This window comes from Branchiostoma floridae, chromosome 6, assembly GCF_000003815.2.
Source record: "Branchiostoma floridae strain S238N-H82 chromosome 6, Bfl_VNyyK, whole genome shotgun sequence".
Classification (NCBI taxonomy): domain Eukaryota; kingdom Metazoa; phylum Chordata; class Leptocardii; order Amphioxiformes; family Branchiostomatidae; genus Branchiostoma; species Branchiostoma floridae.
Genome location: NC_049984.1, coordinates 12,259,681 through 12,278,343, shown reverse-complemented (window position 1 = coordinate 12,278,343; position 18,663 = coordinate 12,259,681). Strand labels below are relative to the sequence as shown.

General features: G+C 42.8%; 1 protein-coding gene across 5 annotated transcripts in view; it reads right to left on the bottom strand.

Moving 5' to 3' along the window:
- Nucleotides 1-18,663, bottom strand: part of LOC118417326 (b(0,+)-type amino acid transporter 1-like) — a 33,604-nt gene that overhangs the window by 5,546 nt on the left and 9,395 nt on the right. For 3 of the 5 annotated variants that reach the window (XM_035822858.1, XM_035822861.1, XM_035822860.1), the window contains exons 2-9: nucleotides 12,673-13,100; nucleotides 8,865-8,991; nucleotides 7,761-7,879; nucleotides 6,407-6,532; nucleotides 5,842-5,950; nucleotides 5,427-5,471; nucleotides 4,531-4,654; nucleotides 2,473-2,576 (exon numbers count right to left, since the gene is read on the bottom strand). In XM_035822858.1, the coding sequence (XP_035678751.1) occupies nucleotides 2,473-2,576; nucleotides 4,531-4,654; nucleotides 5,427-5,471; nucleotides 5,842-5,950; nucleotides 6,407-6,532; nucleotides 7,761-7,879; nucleotides 8,865-8,991; nucleotides 12,673-13,027 (1,109 nt within the window). In that variant the 5' untranslated portion in view covers nucleotides 13,028-13,100. Of the gene's footprint in view, nucleotides 1-2,472; nucleotides 2,577-4,530; nucleotides 4,655-5,426; nucleotides 5,472-5,841; nucleotides 5,951-6,406; nucleotides 6,533-7,760; nucleotides 7,880-8,864; nucleotides 8,992-12,672; nucleotides 13,101-13,340; nucleotides 13,537-14,616; nucleotides 14,801-18,663 lie in introns of those variants that run through there. The other 2 variants (XM_035822859.1, XM_035822857.1) reach the window with 2 other exon arrangements.

Sequence of the window (18,663 nt, the reverse complement as noted above, 5' to 3'; positions counted from 1 at the left end):
AGCGTTTTCTAATATGATCCATATCTAATATGATCCATATATTGTATATACCTTTCTATTTGCACGCAGGACCGAACCTGCATGCTTCTCCGTCAGATGTAATGGTACAATGGGTCTTCATCTTATCAGTATCCTCAAGACTAAAAGGATTGAGCGAGTAAAGATAGCGTTTGGCGATAGTCAGGCTTTTTGACAGGACTGACTAATGCACGGAAGGAGTGATATGTATGTTGGGAATCGTTTTCAGATAATTCTTGTGACCGAAAAGATAGGCTCTGCGGCATGTATCACAAGTGGTATCAGTGTAGATTTAGAATACTTCTGATCTGTGAGTACTTATTACCTCAGGGAAGGACTTTCACCTTCGGGGGTATTGTATTTTCTGCTTATTTTGCTTTTGGACAGACGAGGACAATGTAGCACTGCACGCAAGTTAGTTACTTATATCAACAGTGCCACATACACGGCACAGACAGAAGGTAAAGGTAGTCTTTTTTACCTATAGCTACCCGACCGAAGTCAGGTACCTATTTTTACACCTGGGTGAAGTGTGGAAGGTCTCTAAAGTGCCTTTCACAAGGGCACAACGTCGGGGACATGGCTAGTATCGAACCCGAGACCTCTAGATTCCGAGCCCAACACTATACTTAGACTTGTTTTGGGTTGTGTATATGTTTGCGCCTATAACTTAAGATCATTTTGATGGATTTGTATGGACGTTGAAATTTGAATTGTTATAGAGCCTTCCAAGAAAACGAGCATTTTGGGCCCCCTGGCAGTATTTCCAGTTACTGCAGGCCGACACCCCATCCCCAAAAGTAAATCAGTAGACAGCTGGTCTGCAAAGCAAGGTCAATGACCTCAGTTTGGACACCCGGTTTGGCTTGTACTATTGGGACTCGTTAAATATCATCTGTTCAAGCGCATAAAAGAAGGATTGGGCTAGAATTTAACAGATAATCACAAAAACCCTCAATTTTTTCACGTGCATGGAGGCATGGGTCTTTGATTTCTTGTTTGATATATGTATATGGTAACAAAATAAAGCATCAGTGATAAATTGTATCCCGCCGAGATGCTGTAGCAAACAGGGTCTATAAAATGTAAAGGTTTTCTTCTCAAGCTGCACTAAAACCATTTAAGGTATAAACCATGAAAAACATTCATGTACATGTAAACACCAAATGGTATACCATATCTAATCAGCTTTGTGTCTACCTGAAAATATTGAACAATGTCACTGTGTATGAGTACTTATACATTGCTAATATTGGCGGCATATCTGAAACTTCGTTCAGTTGAAATGGTGTTCTTATGAGAAAGTCTAACTTTCCTATGAAGATGGCACCCACGTTACGATTGCTTCCACGTTCAGGGTGAAGCGAGCTAGCCCCACCCGCTGATGTCTCTGGTCGTGAGTTATAACTGTGGCCCCGATGTCGACATGACATGTGTCAAATTGTTGTGAAGATAAGAGGCTGGAGATAGATCTGACGGCTGCAAATAGCGCCAATTACCGTTATCTCCATCCTCCAGGACCGCTGTCTTAATATGAGCGGTGCGCTGTTGTTTTGGAACTGGTGTTAATTACATGAAAGATTCATTGCGTCTTGCTACATTAGCTTTCATGTAAACATCAAATATCCTTCGGATTATATAGATTATACCGGGCCATTCATGCGGAATAATTACTGGGTACAGTCACCGAGCACGGTGGCACACTCCGGGGCTGCATGCGTGTTTATATGAGAAACGAACTCCTCAGTGTAATAAAGTCATTCCGTGTATGTAGCAAGCGTGGCACAGTAACTGACTGTAATATGAGAACTTCACTTTTCATATTCTTCATTACAGCCTTCCCTGTTGTAGCTAGTAATAATGTCAGTGATTTTTCGCGGGGGGGGATTCGTGTAATGGATAATTTGATAGGATGATATAATGACAAATGTACACGTTACGAGTAATAGTGGCAACATAGATAAAACATTTACTGTGAAACTGCCATGTGTGATCATGTGTCCTGGCTCCATAGTGGCAATAGATGGCGCAAAAAAAAAACTACTCCCACTTTGTCTCTGACGGGACCCATTTGTCTTCTTACGGAAAAGGCTGTCTTTAATCCATGTTACCACAGCCTGTTTGAAAACGCTACCACATCTAGCTCGTAAGACGATCTACGCCGTAAGTCGACACACTAACACGGGAATTTCTTTTCCATAGCGTCACCATCTGCCATTCCCAACACATCCTTTCACGGATCCAACTACGCATGCGCAGGCTAAAGGTGAAGGCCCCGGAAACGTAATCCCATCAGGGCATTGTTATGAAACCTAATCGACGGAGGCCATACACATCTTGACATGTATAAATCATGTTCGAGACTGGTCAGGGACCTTCATCTTTGACAGGGACATGCGCAATTGGATCCGTGAAATGGCATATTGCGTGGTTATTTTGCACAAAGTACCGTACCTTCCTGAGGTGAAGCACGTTCCGTTGGCGGCTCCGAAGGTAGAGAACGCCACTGACAGCGGTATTATCCAGGCCATTACACCCAGCGTCCGAGTACCCAGCGTCTGTGGCACGGAATCAAAGAACATTAGCACAACTGATGGTTACAGAAATGAAGATAGATGGGCCGTATTAGGAAACCATTGACTGTGACTGATCAGCGGAGGTAGAGTTCTCTTAACACCCGAATGTACGGTAGAGAATAGCTTCAAAATACATTACAGTGATTAGAAAGTAAGCAATACAGGTGCAATACACGAACGCGCTAATAAAAGGAGGGTATTGACAATTACCAATGCAATCAGTCACCATTTGGAGCTCGTATAACGTCTCAAAGTTTCTCACTTGATTCTTAGAGTACGCTGCACTTAAATCCTAAATAGTCTAAGAATACAGACTTGGTTGCTATTTACAATTACTAATGGTAATACGTCACAGTTTGGAGCTCCTATACGGTCTTAAAGTTTTTCACTTTATTCTTCGAGTACGTTTGAGTTTTACATAAACTCCAAAGACAGTCTATTCACAATACAGACTGGGTTGTCGTTCTTAAACGAGGAGCGAATGGGTTATACACGAGGCAGCAAATAGGTTGTGATGATTTCATGAGATAGTTTATCAGGGGCGCAGGTGGTGCGGGGGAACTGTAAATACCCTGATGTAAACGGCTTCAGAGAACAATTTCTAGTCGGAATGGCTACATAATGCACACACTTTAGATGGAGTCTGCTCAGTCATTTAGGCATTTGCAAATGCTTTTTGCCGAAGCTGCGTGGTAGTAGTTTCAATCATGTTTGTTAATTTTCAATGTACGTCATTTCTTTCCTATTAATACTTCAAAAACGTTTATCAACACTCCATGCTGTTTATTAGACAGGCTCCAGTGAGATTATATACATATAGAAATACATAATTATATATGATGAAATTTACGCTCCATGGTAGACCGAACTCGTAATTTGTCGCATGTGTTTGGGAGGCCTCAATACCAGTATACATAGATTAACAAATCAGCACTCGCTTTTATCACCCCACGTTAACTCACTGGTATTCACACACGTGTTTTTACGACCCTCCAACGAATGGCCAGCATAAACTGGTTACAGGCTAAATGACGCAGTATAATTCTAACGATGTTGACTGGCTCTAATGACTTTGTAATCAGCCAAAGGAGGTTCACGATAGTTTGTATTCGCTGTAACGGCTTTGAACTGTTTGAGAGCTTGTGCGCACGTTGAAAGTAGAGCATCTTGAAAGTCAATTATTAGAGAAAATCTAGGAATTGTTCGACTTCCAATTTGTTTTCCATTTCCTGGCCCATATGCATGCGTGTGGTCCCTAGTGTAGATCCTTTGGTAGGACCATTAGCCAATCTCTAGCCGAGGGAAGATCTACAGTTTAGCCTTTAAATTGCTTGTAGGAACAGCCTTGGTTGAATCGAATCGGTTCGGTAAAAAGGTGTCAGAATCGCACCAAAGTCCATGAGCATCCTTTTGCATTCGCCTTACATGGTTATGGAGGTCATCAACATTTAAAAGGGGATTGAAGGATTCTATAATGCACATTTAACTAAGACAATCCGGAAGACTACGGGGATTGCATACCAAGACGCCTATCGAGGGCTAAAGTACGGAATAGAATCAAGTAAAACATCGGCCCGGACAATGAGGTTTTATCACGGAGGATTATCATTTATAAAACCTCCTTGGTCTGGACGAAGACCTCATAAACACAGCGAAGAAATTAATAAAAACCGAAGTGTTTGCGGCCCATCTGTGACGGTCATTGGGACTAGCCTAAACTACCATGCAAGGAACCATCCAATTGGGAAGAAAGATGGACAAACGGGATGACAGTAACTCAGAGTGGACAGACATGACACTAAGTGAAACTCTAATAATGACAGAAAAGGGTGGAGAAAACTGTTGCCAGATATTCTGTGTTGCCCAAGCGGCAACATCTTTGACTATGGGATAGTTGAGGCATAAGAGTGCCTAGTTTATAACAGTCTGCACTTACAGCCGCCACTGCCGGAGACTCCAGCAGCTCGAGCGGCGACATGACGGTGAAGTAGGCGATGTTGACCAGCAGGTAGCAGCCTGTGACCAGCGGGATGCCGACGATGATGGACCGAGGCAGGTTCCTGCAGCAGGGTCAAAACATGGCAGGTCATATACGGCGTACCTGCAGACCTGTCATACACGTAGATTCGTGGATAATGTGATCTACTGAGTGCTTTGTGCTGCTTTCTAAGGATCCAAAACGAGTGATATGAAGGCCATTCTTTGCTTTCAAGCTAGAGGAAGATGAGGAGTAGTGTAGCAAATGTATGTAAATGTACTCATACACGATATACAATGTTTAGCAAATGTATGTAAATGTACTCATACACGATATACAATGTTAAACGATATATATACAGTCGGCTGCTGAGGTTATGTGTTACCACATAAGAATTCATTCTTCTATACATGTATTTCTCACTCTCATGTAAGAATCGTCTGGTAAGCAGTTTTCTGGTGATCAGACCTCCAGCGAAGTATATGGAGAGAAATTGATCACGAGCTACTGACGTCACGTCGGCATCAGGTGCACTGGCAGCGATATCTTTTCCCCGCTTTCAACCTCTAAACTTTATATTCAACGAAACGGCTTCAACTCTACCGATATCCATCGTAACTAAACATCTAACGTCCCTTTATGTGCCCATTGAAGGGCAATTCAATTACGGGGGCTGGTACCTGCCTGCTGCGATGTATTTTCTTGGCTTAGCTGATGTATGGTTACAATCTAGCCGAGGGGATGGAGTGTCCATCAAACGGTGTAGGTTTTGAATGATATGTCAAACGGAGAAGGACAGTGTTTAAATTATTAACTACAATGAAGCATTACGAGGTAACGCAACTGCTACTTACACGTAGGGGTTCTTGATCTCCTCTGTGACGAAATTCAAGTTGTTCCTGTTAAAGAAAGAGGATGTACTGATTTATCACAAGATAGGGCTGTGCTCATCTACATGGCCATCTTCTACAAATTTTAGTCTTAAGAAGTTTTAAGTTAAAAGTGTCGTTCTTCTGGATAAGATAATGGCATTTAGTACGACGTCTTGGTTTTTGAAAGCTAATGGAATTTGGTGCGACTAGAATTTAAATCTTTGGAACAGATGTGCGCCTGCCATTTTATATTTACTTAACAAATAATCCGATATTACTTTTACGAGTTGGAGCCAAGTATTAGACAGAAGCTATTAGTAACGGTTGTCCCTTTTGACAAGAGAAACGATCTGTAATGGTTACGGGAAGCACTGAGGAATCAAAACAAATGTCTCACCATCCGTCGTACGCCCACAGACCTTGATAGAAAGCTACGCCTATTGCTGAAATGGACGGACTTTTGCCCGACGGGAAACTGTTCTCTATTTGTAAGTGCTCTGTGTTACCTGTTAAAAAAGAAGTGTAGAGATGTTCAATATTTCTATAAGTCGTCTAATAAACCAATTGTTTTATATTACATGTACATTATATCACTCTACCGAAAGGCTACAAAGTGCAAGCGCAATATTTGTTCAATATACAACAGGTATGTTCTACTCTAGCTTAGAGTAGGAAAATATGTTATCAATTTACAAAGAGAATATTCAACAGCACAACAGAGTCATAAAATGTCTTAAAATCCAACTGCCACTGCAGGAACACTTGTTTTTAGAAATGTGTACAAATTGTTATGTATTTTGTTTATCTGTAAGTATGTCTGTATGCTTCGTGAACGCAGTGGTTCATTCGGTGGTTATAGGATCTTATGACATGGTATATACATCAGGGAGGATTATCAGCCCTATATGATACTACACTACACTACACTACACTACCATACATGGTGATAAAGTGATACGTACCGAACCCTAGCATAACAAATCCCACCATGATTAAGAGTGCAACAGCGAGAAGTTTGGCGGCGGTGAAGAAGTTCTGTATGGATGTCGCTAGCTTCACACTCCAACAGTTGGCAAATGTTATAAGCACTGCGACAAGAAGTGAAAATATCATAAAATATATGACAACCAGTATGATACTAGAAATGTACTACATTCAACTCTACGTATTAGCATGAAAATTTGTTGTCACATCATTGACAGTTCGCCAACTCAAGCAATTGAATTCTTTTAACCGAGACGGGGAGCGATATCTACTTCCAACAATATTTTACCTATTACTGACATCACAGATGCATTACGTCACGTGCCCAGGGCGATTGGGTCAGGTAGCTGAAGAGGACTGGACGATTCAGTCGAAATTCCGTTGAGTGAAGTTTTGTGTGTTGGCGAACTGTTCAAAATTCTCCCAAATCCGACGTATTGTTTTGGTAGGTTTTGGTGATAACTGCGAAGTTCTAATACAAAACGTGACTAGACCCGCTTCAATTGTTTTCCAATAGTAAATGAAGCTGATCACCAATAACATGGCGTCTTCTGATGTCGCAAGTATGTATATCCAGACGGGGCGGCGGTTGACTCTAGCGATTCGCAGATCACTATTGATGGGCGGTGGGTGCTTGTTTTAATAGTTTAACCTCCATTGAAATTGGCAACATCATTTTGTAATTCAATTATAGTCACGAAGGAATCGGTAGACTTTCCCTTGCGGCAAGGCGGTGATCTTAGCTCATCTAATCAGACGATCCTCAGAGAAATTGTACAAGGCCTTGCGTTAAGGTAATCTGATTGGGACGTTGTTTATATTCTTTGGAGAAATGATCCGCGCTTAACATGCATGTGACTTAATTAAGGGGCGTGTTGATTACAAAGGGTGATGAATAGACTAGGATTTAGATGACGTCCTTTGGTCATAATAGCGTGTGAGAGGAATACTTTTGCAGCGATGCGACCAGCATGGAATACCTATCGGCAAATGATGATAAAATCAATTTGGTAACTTGCCAAATTACCTGGTTCCAACCTGCAGATCTTAATGGGTATTCTTACATGAAGTATCTGCTTTTAAGTGTTTCAGAAAATAGTTTGCTTTACATTTATCCATACATTTGACTTGAAGGACGCTATTGAAGGAGACTTGAAGGAGATTTTGTTCATAACTAGAGTTCCACGACCTCATACCTTCCCCGAATGATGTTGACCTTCTTGACGAATTGCAAGGTACCGATGCTCGACGATCATCATCAATATAAAACTATGGGGATCATAATCTAACCATGCCCACAAACTTGCTATAGAAAAGTATGTTTTTACTTACACACTAGTAAAACTGCCAGTATTTTCTTGACGCTGTCTGGCGCAGGGCAGTGAACATCGTAGAACGGTTCCGTGGCGTAATCAGCAAAGCTCAGCGAGATGAGGGCCAACATGGAAGGCCTAGAGTCCAACATAGAGGGCAATGTCAACGCCAAAGTATCCTTCCCAGTGCCTCGTCCGTGGCCTCTACAATATACCTGGGGAAGGCTCTGCTAACCCGGGCTAACTTTTGTACCCTTGGACTTTAGAACTATCCAGCTGCAAGCCAATCATAAAATCACTTAAATGTTTTCTTTAGGTGAAGCCTATTCTCTAATTGGATGTCAGCAGGTTGGAGACCACGTCCACAAAAGTGGAAACCTCAACCCGGTTTAGCATAGCCTGGCCAAGGTATATTGTATAGACAGCTGACGTGGCTCTGTGTAAGAGAATATCTGTATGTCATGCTATCATTCTGAGAGCGACTGTTTACCGTGACAATTTGCTACATATACAAACCCATCAATTAGCTTAAGTAGAAATTGATTTAGTTTAGACGTTATTCCCTTTTTATTTCTCTATGATTATCATTTCCCTTCTTTGTTAAGTATGTTTATGTATACCACTACTACCTTACCCTGTATGCAATTAGCCCTCGGGCATGAATTTGCAATAAAGATAAAGATTATGTATGTTGCTGAATACTCCATTTCGGACGACCAGCAAAAACCTTAGACTGTACATTATGTGATGACGCACTATCAGAAGCTAACTGAAATAGCATTCCTCAGATCCATATTTTTATCGTCCTGTCGGTACTTGCTCAATCACTACATGACAAACATGATAAATAGACGTACGTACTAAAGGTACTCTCACTGCAGTTGGGACACCGGTGCGGCACTGCGGGGTTCGAAAATTACTCAATTAATTTCAGAGATAAAGAACGAATTTTCTTAAGTTTTGTATATTGTGCTGTCTATTATTACGCAATATCTGAATTATAAAAACAAATCGGCGAAAATAACACAACAGTGTCGCAGTGAACGAACCCCGTGGTGCCGCACCGGTGCCCCAAGTGCAGTGAGATCCCACCTTAAGAGTGGGTTGGTTGATTTTGACATACCTAGTGACAATAACAGAGGTCCAGGAGTAGAGGTAGGCCGGGATGGGACCGAAGGCTTCCCAGAGGTACGGGTACTCCGCCCCTGACTTCGGGATGGCGGTCCCCAGTTCCGCATACGCCAGCGCTCCTGGGAGGTAAAGAACACACGTCAGAACCACGGCACGGACTCAGTACTACCTATATTGATCCACAACACTAGATCATAACGTATGGTATCGACAGATTCCGTCCACTATCTTTTAATACGCACGTGTATTGGAGATACTCGGCGTCTTAAACACTGTCAATACCCTCTACTTGATTCACTATCGATCCATAAGTCTATATCGTATTGTCATCATATCGACAGATTCTGCTCACTATCTTTTCACAGGAACACATCCTGTATTGGAGATAATTCACGACACTTCATATCCTCTATTTGACTTATGTCTGAGTAGATATCGACCTTCAAGTGAACGTTGCCTGATAGTCACATTTATACTGGAAGCTAAGAGATAAAGTGCACATTTTGAAATCGTATACCAAAAGAATGAAAGTATGCTTTTTGGAGTAAGACTACGCTGCTATGGCCTGTGGTCTAAAAAATCTGCCATTTTCAATTTTGACCTTACTTTGACGGGTTTGAATAATAGACTTTGTAAATGTAAATGAGGAACATTATGAATTTTTGGAACCTCAAATGAGGAACAGTAAAACTCGGTCTTTCAAATCGTTCTCGTAAATACTGAAGATCAAAGGCAGCCAAAAATAACCTGAAGTTCGGAGGTAAAATGGAGGTCAAAATTTCAAATTCAAAGGACCGTGAAGTTGTGGCTTCACAAATTGGAACTGTCAGCTGGCACTGTTTTTCCTTTTCATGTGTATCTTCAACAAGATGGGGAAAACCAAAACTCAATTTCAGTGAACCATTTCCGTTCTTGGACACAGGATGTGGCCATGGGAAACTGTTCTGTTTCTTTTTTTGTCTCAAGTATCCTACAAACGAGGAATATCGTTTGTTTGGCGTCCCTCCATTTATTTCGATACGGTTGTCATTCTTGATAAGAGTCTTTGTTTGTAAACCGTGACGCCGAAAGACCATCAATTGTTGCCATGTCCAAGACCATCAATTGTTGCCTTGTCCTCATCGGACCAAAAGCCGTTTATTAGATACTACCCCATGTGGGGGGGGGGGGGGGTGCGTTGGCACATAATACTTCACGCTTTTCAAACTTCCCGAAGTTACACTGCGCCCTTGGAGCGTCCTTGGGTATACCGTGAAATAGAGGAAGAAGCATTCTTGCAGACTTGTCATAATTGATTTCGCTTCACATCTTCACTTTCCCAACTGCTTCGCCTCCAACCGTGACAGGAGCATCGCGCCACAGCCGGCTGACTCTTGATAAAATGTGTTGTTATCAGCGCGCCAGGTAAATTCGATTCGACGTTTTGTGGTTTTCAATTACCACAGACCTCATAATTCCCGTGATGATACTGATCGCTCGTGATGGAGAAGAGAATTGGCAATTACCCCTCCTAACGGGAGTGTCAGGCGAGAAGAAATTGGAACCGAAGGTTTATTGCCTGGGGGACGTTCGTAACATCCCTGTGGAGTTGTTGGGAGGATCTTGATACACAAACCACGGAGGGCCTTTGGAATCTGATAGAATTGCACAAGACTACCGTAACGTTAAGTTTCCCCTCCACATTGTTGTGGGGAGGGGGGAGGATTAGTGTAAGCTTAGCAATATTGGGTGAATTTACTTAGATGAAAGGAAGAAAACAGGTGCAATCTGGAGATGTGCCTACCTTTAGAAGCGCCGTTTGTAAAGTTCAGGTTTTCGCTTACAGGTGATTTATCAGACTCAAAGGTGCAGGGGCGTAATTTGTATAGAGCGATACACCAACTCGGCAGGTGTGCAGTTAAGTTCAATGATGGAAAAGAAAAAAAGGCGACACTCTAACAAAGCCAATTGGATCGTAGCAGATTTATCATAGTTTGATAATCCCTATTAACGTCAAGGTTCCACGTAGATAAGCATAAGATTATTACACTTTTCCCTACTTTATTATTATTTTTTTCTCGATATGTGTCACTCTAGCTGAAGATAGCTGCCTACATGTACGTTTAGAAGTGTGTAACGTTATGTGCTCTGTATATTCATATCTCGTCGCCGCAACATTTTGAATTGCGACTTAGCGAGAAATCAAGTGATGGAATTCTCACCTCAGCACACCACCACATTACAAAGCTATTTGGCTATTTGGGCATGTGCAGAAAGGTGGGAAAACAGACCGCCCTTATGACAAGCCCTTCCTCCTGAAGACTGCCCACCCATTACTCTACCAGTGGCCGGCCGTGCCCGCACTGGCGCATGTAATTGGACGTGACAACGGCCATGCGGTTTTACATCCACCTTATGGGCCCCGTGAGAGCCATGGGAGGGGATGTCATAGTTGGCCCCTACTGGTTTAAACACGTCTACCAAGGTCGTTGGAACTGTTGGGGGCGAAGTGCTTAGACGGGAGAAGACGACATCACATTTTTGGACAACCAAAGAGCGTGAATATGTTTGTCAGTACCGTTCATAATGGAGCAATGTTAATCTTTGTCGAAGTGTTACATGGTCAGATTTGCGGCACGTCTTTGAGGCTAATTTTTTGCTTGGTGGGGATATCATTTTTTCAAGTTCTTCTACCTATTTTTTCAAGTTCTTCTACCTTTCTACACTACTGTGCACGAGTCTTCAATACTTCAATCATTCCTCTGAAACTTTTTCTGTCCGGCTCCATCATTAAGAGGTATACACTGCTGAATGAATGGAGGAACCAATGTACCATTTACCCAAGTCCCAACATTTACGCATTCAATAGAATAAGCCAATTCATACAGCACATTACTTTTTTTCTTGACTTGAACTTGGAACTACGTATTTAAAGGGTGATGTTACACCTGTGCTTATGTTCAAGGCCGTATGAGTTCCGCATTGACTGTACAACTGGCTTAGGGAAAGTTTGCTAACAAGAAATATTGTCCGAATCATAGGTAGAGCAGGAAACCATCCATGGATGCAAACCCTATATATCATTGGCACGTTCTTCAAGCATAAATCTTCTCTGATTGCCAATCTTCGGTATTTGAGGCAATTCAGAAACACACGCACATACATTATTTCATTTTGCTCTGTGGTTCATTATTTGTCTATCTAATTTACTAGGAAAGGTCCCTGATCCGGTTTTTTTCTTTCTTTAATGCTTTTTCCACTCAGTAGGGTTTTGTTGGGTTTTGCCTAGCAAACTCAGCTTTGTGATGGAGGAATGCACTCCCCATACAAAATATCACCGTGAAAATATACAGGATCTCGGACGGCATATTGTACCAGCTACAAAAGGTTCGACCCTCCCGGTTAGCGGCCTTTTGTTGTAAGGTGGTGTGTGCGTCTTTTGAGCTTCGCATTTTACAGTAGGCAGTGTAGAGACGTTTCTGTTTTCTTCCTGATTACGAGGTACAGTTCGGAGCTACGTTCAGTGTCTCCAAGCAGATCCCACGGTAGCATGCAGAAGATGTATTAAAAGCTGACAAAGGAGTTTAGCCGGCCTAAGAGTGTGTATGACTGGGAGTCGACGCTTTAGTGCATCAAGTCAGAAAAAGCATTAGGCTGTGATTTTAGGTGTTATGTGACTTTCTGAGCTTCTATTAAAACCAAAAAGGCACAATGCCCAAGTTGTGTGCTTTTGGCCGAGGGCATGAAATCATACTGCCTTTTATTTTACTCAAATTCACTGTTACTAAACGTTAGATGAAAGGTTTCCATGAAGGACTCACCGAGCATAGCCAGCACCCCACACGCCAGCCAGATCATGAGACACGGGCCCACACTGCCGGTCTCCCGCAACACTCCCTTCGGCGATACAAATATGCCCGATCCGATCATGGTCCCGACAATCAGCGCCACCCCGCTGATCAAACCAACTTTCCTCTCCATCGTCACGCCTTGGTGGTCGCTGTCGGGAGTTTTTACCTTCACGTCGGGCGTGAGCGCCGAGCCATCCTCCTTCCCGGTCCCCATCGGGGTCGATGCGGCCGAACCTTTGGTCGGGGACGTCGGGGTCTTGGCGGCCCCGTTCACGGAGTCGCCGTGCCCCGAGGGGGAACGCTCCTTCAACTCGTAGTCCGACATTTTCCCAGTAGGGCGTCCTCTCTACCATCTACCGAAGCAAAACCGATGTCCTCCTCCTACTCTCCCATCGGCCCTACAGAAACAGAGCAGTAACAGTTAATGTTAGAAAGTCTCCTTACACATCATCCACTGGCAATGTTTCTACAGCACAAGACGAAGAAAATTAGTAGTAACTTCTCATGTAGACAACGTCAATTGTACTGGATTCTCTTATGCTACAGCATCATATAACCGTTACATGAAAGAGATGTGATAAACCCAGCCCATCTAAAGCGCGGCGAATAATATGGGTACTTTAGGGAGGAGGAATTACCTGTTTTAGGTGGGGATTCACCCAGGAGATTCGGTCCTGATTAAGTGTGTGTGTAAGCGTTAGCCCGCGAGGCCAGCCGGGAAACCTTGATACACAATAGGCTTCCCTCGCATACATAATTACATCCCCTTTCTGCAGAAGTGTTTGTGGCAGTACGTGAGCAGAACGGGCAATGCGAGGCAAGGACCGATAGCATCTGGACGCCCTAAAAGCTCTTATGAATATGGAGCGCGGCTTTCCAGCGATCATGAAATCCTCTTTCTGCGCGCATCTCCGACAATTTACGAGAATCCCTTCCGATGTCCGACCCTGAATAGAGATAAAACATCACTAAGACACGGGATGACGTAATGATGTTCAATATTGGATAGAGAGGCTTTAGCAGGACCTCTGCTCAAACGTTGGTTCCGTGCATATGACCTTTTGCATTAGGGGCAGGTCACTGCATCCCTGTATAGGATGTAACTTCTAGTCAAGAGGCACAGGGACTAGTCCAACACACAGGACAACCACAGTGCCTGGTTTTACAAACTCTACTTTTCCAATACGATGCCTTATTTTGAGACCTTGACATAAAAACGTGTTTCAAACTCCTTATGACGTCCGTGAAACTTCCATACCACCACCGAACCTTCCCCGGGATACATGTATTTCCGCTCCTCTGATGTAATGACGACCGGCCGCCATTAATTACAAAAACCGAACGCTAACCTCACATGAAATATGTGTAGTCTTCGCTCTAATCGGCTGATATAAGACATTACAACAATATCAACAATATCAATAAATGTCAACATTATAGGATAGCCGTGCGTGATCATGATTGTATATTACAGAGAAATGACAGCTAGTCACGTTTTGCCTCTTCACAAACGTGACCGGCACAACTTCTCTGATATACCTGTACACTTTATCTTGCAAAAACTGTACATAAACATAGTCACGTGTATAGTCAGCCACCGTAACAGTGTAATATACCGCGTACGTACATGTGACATTTCAAACGTTCACGCTTGAAATATATGATATATGCCTGTCCTGTCAAAACACATCTATCATATTCTCATAGTGGTTAATTCATTACATAAGAGTTTGCATCATTAATGATTAAATAAGCCACTGTTAGACAGAAAATGTACAAGGAAAGCCTACGGGTTCTGGAGTTAAAGTAGAAGAAGAGAGGCCGTTTCCAAAAAGCCTGGAGCCACCACGCCCTTTTACAATTCTAGCACTGTTTGTACCCCCCACTACTGTTCCACGTTAGTCAATACTTTACCTGTCAAATTCTCGTCAAATTCCACAATGTTGTAGTAACGCCGCTGAACTCTGAATCCCACGGAGCGAGAACATATCAGAAGTGGCGAACGTTACTAGTTCCGTGAAACGTCAGTCGACCACCGGGCATCCTCCATTTAAAAGTACCGGCGGGGGACCAATTCTGCGGGTATGTACTAGTATAATGAGTCCCCGGCAATTTTCTCAAAGATACGCCGTGCGGCCGGCCACGCGGGGGAACGACAACACGGCCTCCCTATCTCCACTAACACCTGAGGAGCAACCGTCCGTGCACATGTAGGGATGAATACATCACCGACTCCAAATGAAGGACAGTTACATAATTCCCATGACATTTAACTGACATGAATGGTTCATTCCCCTATACAACTGTCGTGTACATGGACTCAACTGCAGAGGCATTTCTTAAAGCATATTGATTCTTTGTGTTGGTTGATATTGTTAATATTCCATGTATTTGTCAAATGTCATTTTGTTGCGATCTGTACTTAACCCAGTAGGTTTATATGTACAATAAAGGTCTTTATTCATTGAAGTAAACGGATAGTGCTATGACATAAAATCGATGAAGAAATTATTTTGATTGACAAACGGGTATTTATCATCTTAACATACTGTTTTCTAAATCGCATATCATGGATTATTGATTAGGCTTAATGGTCTGTCAAACATTGAAGAAGGGAAATATTGAAATATGATATTTGTATGAACTGAATACTTATAGTAAGTCATGTTGGTGTCACATTTCCAAATCGGGGTCCGGACGGGCAGTTTACGGGAAGCCGGACGAATTTCGAAAGTGCGATATGAAAGAATTAAAACAAAACACATAAAACATAAAAAGGAATAGTCATTAACAAATAATTTGGGCCTATTTTTTTTAGTTTTTTTTGCTATACGCTTAATTTTAAATTTTTCGTTGAGCCTAGCAAGATCAGAAAAGTCGCAGCTTCAAAAGTGTTACGATTGTTTCCTCCCAACATCTGCTTGAAGATTGTTATCGGCCAGGTAACTTCGATATTCAACATTCGGTAATGACTCAAGAACGAAAGAAAAAGAGGCCGTAGAAAAAAGAGACTTTCTGTACAGAAAGTGACACTAATACTAGAAGTTTTACTTTACTTGTAGAACTGTAGTTGAGCCTCTACCGTCCCACCTGACTGCGCCACGCCGCCGCCCCGATCTGTGTCCGTAATGACTTCATCGATTTCTCGTTACCGGAATAAAATGTGTGATTCCTCCGGGATGAGCAGAAGGCAGGGGCTATTTGTGTTGCCTTCTCCATTTCTCTTCTGGGCTGTCTTTATTCCGCGTACGTCACACATGACGAAGTTATATTTCTAAGCGCACCGGTCAAAGCCATGAAAAATAGAGCAAAATGTCTCTCCATTTTGATACTAGTATTCAAGTAGATCACCCATACATTGGGAAGGTCCAGATGAGTGTCATCGGTCATACATGAATGGACGTAAGAGCTTCTTGTCTTCAAAATGTCTTGTCACTGACAGAAGGTCTCCGTCTTGCCCTTGACATTTAAGTAAGGTGAAGTAGTCGTCCGCAATTGAGGTGGAGCATGGAGCTTTTTGAAACAGCCAGTGGTGGTGCATTACGGCTTCGCTGTGGCTCGCTATGGCTTGTCCTGAAACACACCGAATAACCCCCACTATTCTTGATAAGTGTATTGGGGTCTTTTTCGTGCTGAGAATTGAAACCTGGGACGAATTTTTCGCTATATCTGGAATACCAGAATTCAAGAAATCTCCCATAGGTAATAGCACTGCGTTTACCCATTTGTTTTACACGTATTGATCATTGTGTCAACGAACCCTTTTATCAACCCAAGTAACATCGCCACCAATTCAACCCCCATCTCTACACACTTTTATCTTTCAAGACACGAACATCAAGAGCACCGCACGACTTCAAGTAGCGAAAGAGTGCACCCTTTCAAACTACTTCTGGTAACGGATTTTGTCTTAAATTGAAATCACGATGAAAGCGACTTTTCCAGACAGCGATGAATGCATTACGAGCTCTGTATGGTTTCACCACGCTTTAAGACCAATCCTTTAGAAAGGCGGGGAAATTTGGAATAATTAATTCTCTGTTGTAACTGTAACGAGATACCCTTGTAGTTACTTAGCTGATGATTAATATTAGTGGCAATGATATTGCTGTGATTACTCGCATCATTAGTAAACACAGGGATTGATATATGTGTTGGTTGGTATACTGCTCCACTGCAAACGTTGGTGTGGATTGTTAGTGTTGCACAGGAAAATACTGGGAGGTACTGTAGTGTGCTTGGAAAAAATGCCAGACTGTATGTGTTAACTACTTTGCCCCATGACCGCTCGATATTTCGGTCAGAAATGTGATGACAGCCGTGCTAGAATATCGTCAACAATAGCCACCAGGGAGCTTCAAAAGCTTCTATCGCGAAACCCATGCTACATTTAGAACGGTCTGTGGCACATCTTACATTGCTGTACATCTGCCAGTCCGTGTCTCGCGTGTTTTCCCGGAGCATGTCGTGCATGTGCATGATTCATTCCACATCAAAGACAACATCTACATTCGGAAGTGTCGCCAGATTTCTCTCTAAAGCTTTCCGAAGCGTACTGGGCTAAGTAAAGAATTTTTTCAGATAACAACCGTTGAATGCAAAACTAAAGGCGAGGCAATAGAAATTTTTCTTCTAGGATTACAAGAACGAATGGAGTGTGCTCATAAATGAAAACATGACAACATTAGCTTGCAATCGCCCATATGCATCCATGGCATATTGCTGTACCCAACGTACCTCAGTACCTCTTCCCTGCACACTTCTGGGGGATGTCCCTGTAGCTCAACTGGTAATTAGTTGTTAAATGGGAGACCTAGGTTCAATCTTGGAAAGGGCATTTCGGTTGGGGGTGCACCAGTCTTTCGGAACGGATATAAAATGGGTGGGAGTCCCGTGTTCGAGGAGATGCCCAGAGTACGTTAAATGGAAAGGGTAACGGTAAAGAACATACCCTCTAACTGAGACAGCAAGGGATTGTGATGAGTCTGAACAGAATAGACTTACAAGCACGAATGCAGTGTGCTCATAATTGCACACTTCCATGGCCCATTTCTCTACCCAACGTGCCTCAGAATATCCCCCTTAACTGCAAATAACTAAGCATTTAGTTTTCATTAGACTAAGTCCTCTGCTGCCCTGTCGCAAATCTGGTAAGTGCCCTGTGAAATGGAAGGATTTACCCCGGCCAAGTCCTCGGGGATCTCCATTACAGGCCATTAAACTGAAAACCTTCAGCTGTCCATCGATTCACAAGAGTTAATCTTCGACGAGAGTCTCCCTCCCCCATAAGTAGATGGGATAGCCCTTGTGTCAGAGCTATGGCTGTTCGATTGTCGTCCGCCCATAATTCACATTCTGACAGACGACATACCGACGGACGGTGGCCATGATCACAGACCTCACGCCATCAGACGACATTTTATGATCGGCACGAGGAGGCCGATGACCTCGTTAGAACGTCAGTTCTTGTGGATTATCGTAGTGAAAAATGTCTATCATACAGAAACTGTAGCACTCGGCTTTGGTGCTCAACTTTGATCTGAAATACCAACGCCATTGCCGAAGAAAGGAGATTCGGTGAATCAAACGTTCATAAAAAGCGTTCTACAGTTTGAAGGCTGTAATCTTGTTGGTACCAATTCCAGTCTTCAATGTGCTCTTTTTGCTATGCTTCATTCCTGTGTTCTTTTACCGAGCAGAATCAATTTTCAACCCTCACTATTTGATGACTGTAATTTAGTCAAAGTCAAGTTTACTACCATGTAATACGGAGACTCTCTCGGCGAGACACTCGGCAGAGTTCGTCTTAAATGCCAAAGTCCGACACGCCATCACGACGAGTGAGCTATGGCATTCAGGAAAGTGCAGCTTCGTTATTAAGTACGAAACTATCACAGAAGTGACCTTTGCTAATCTTTCAGTCTGGACTGTCTGTCTTTTACGCGGTAGTAATTGATGTCA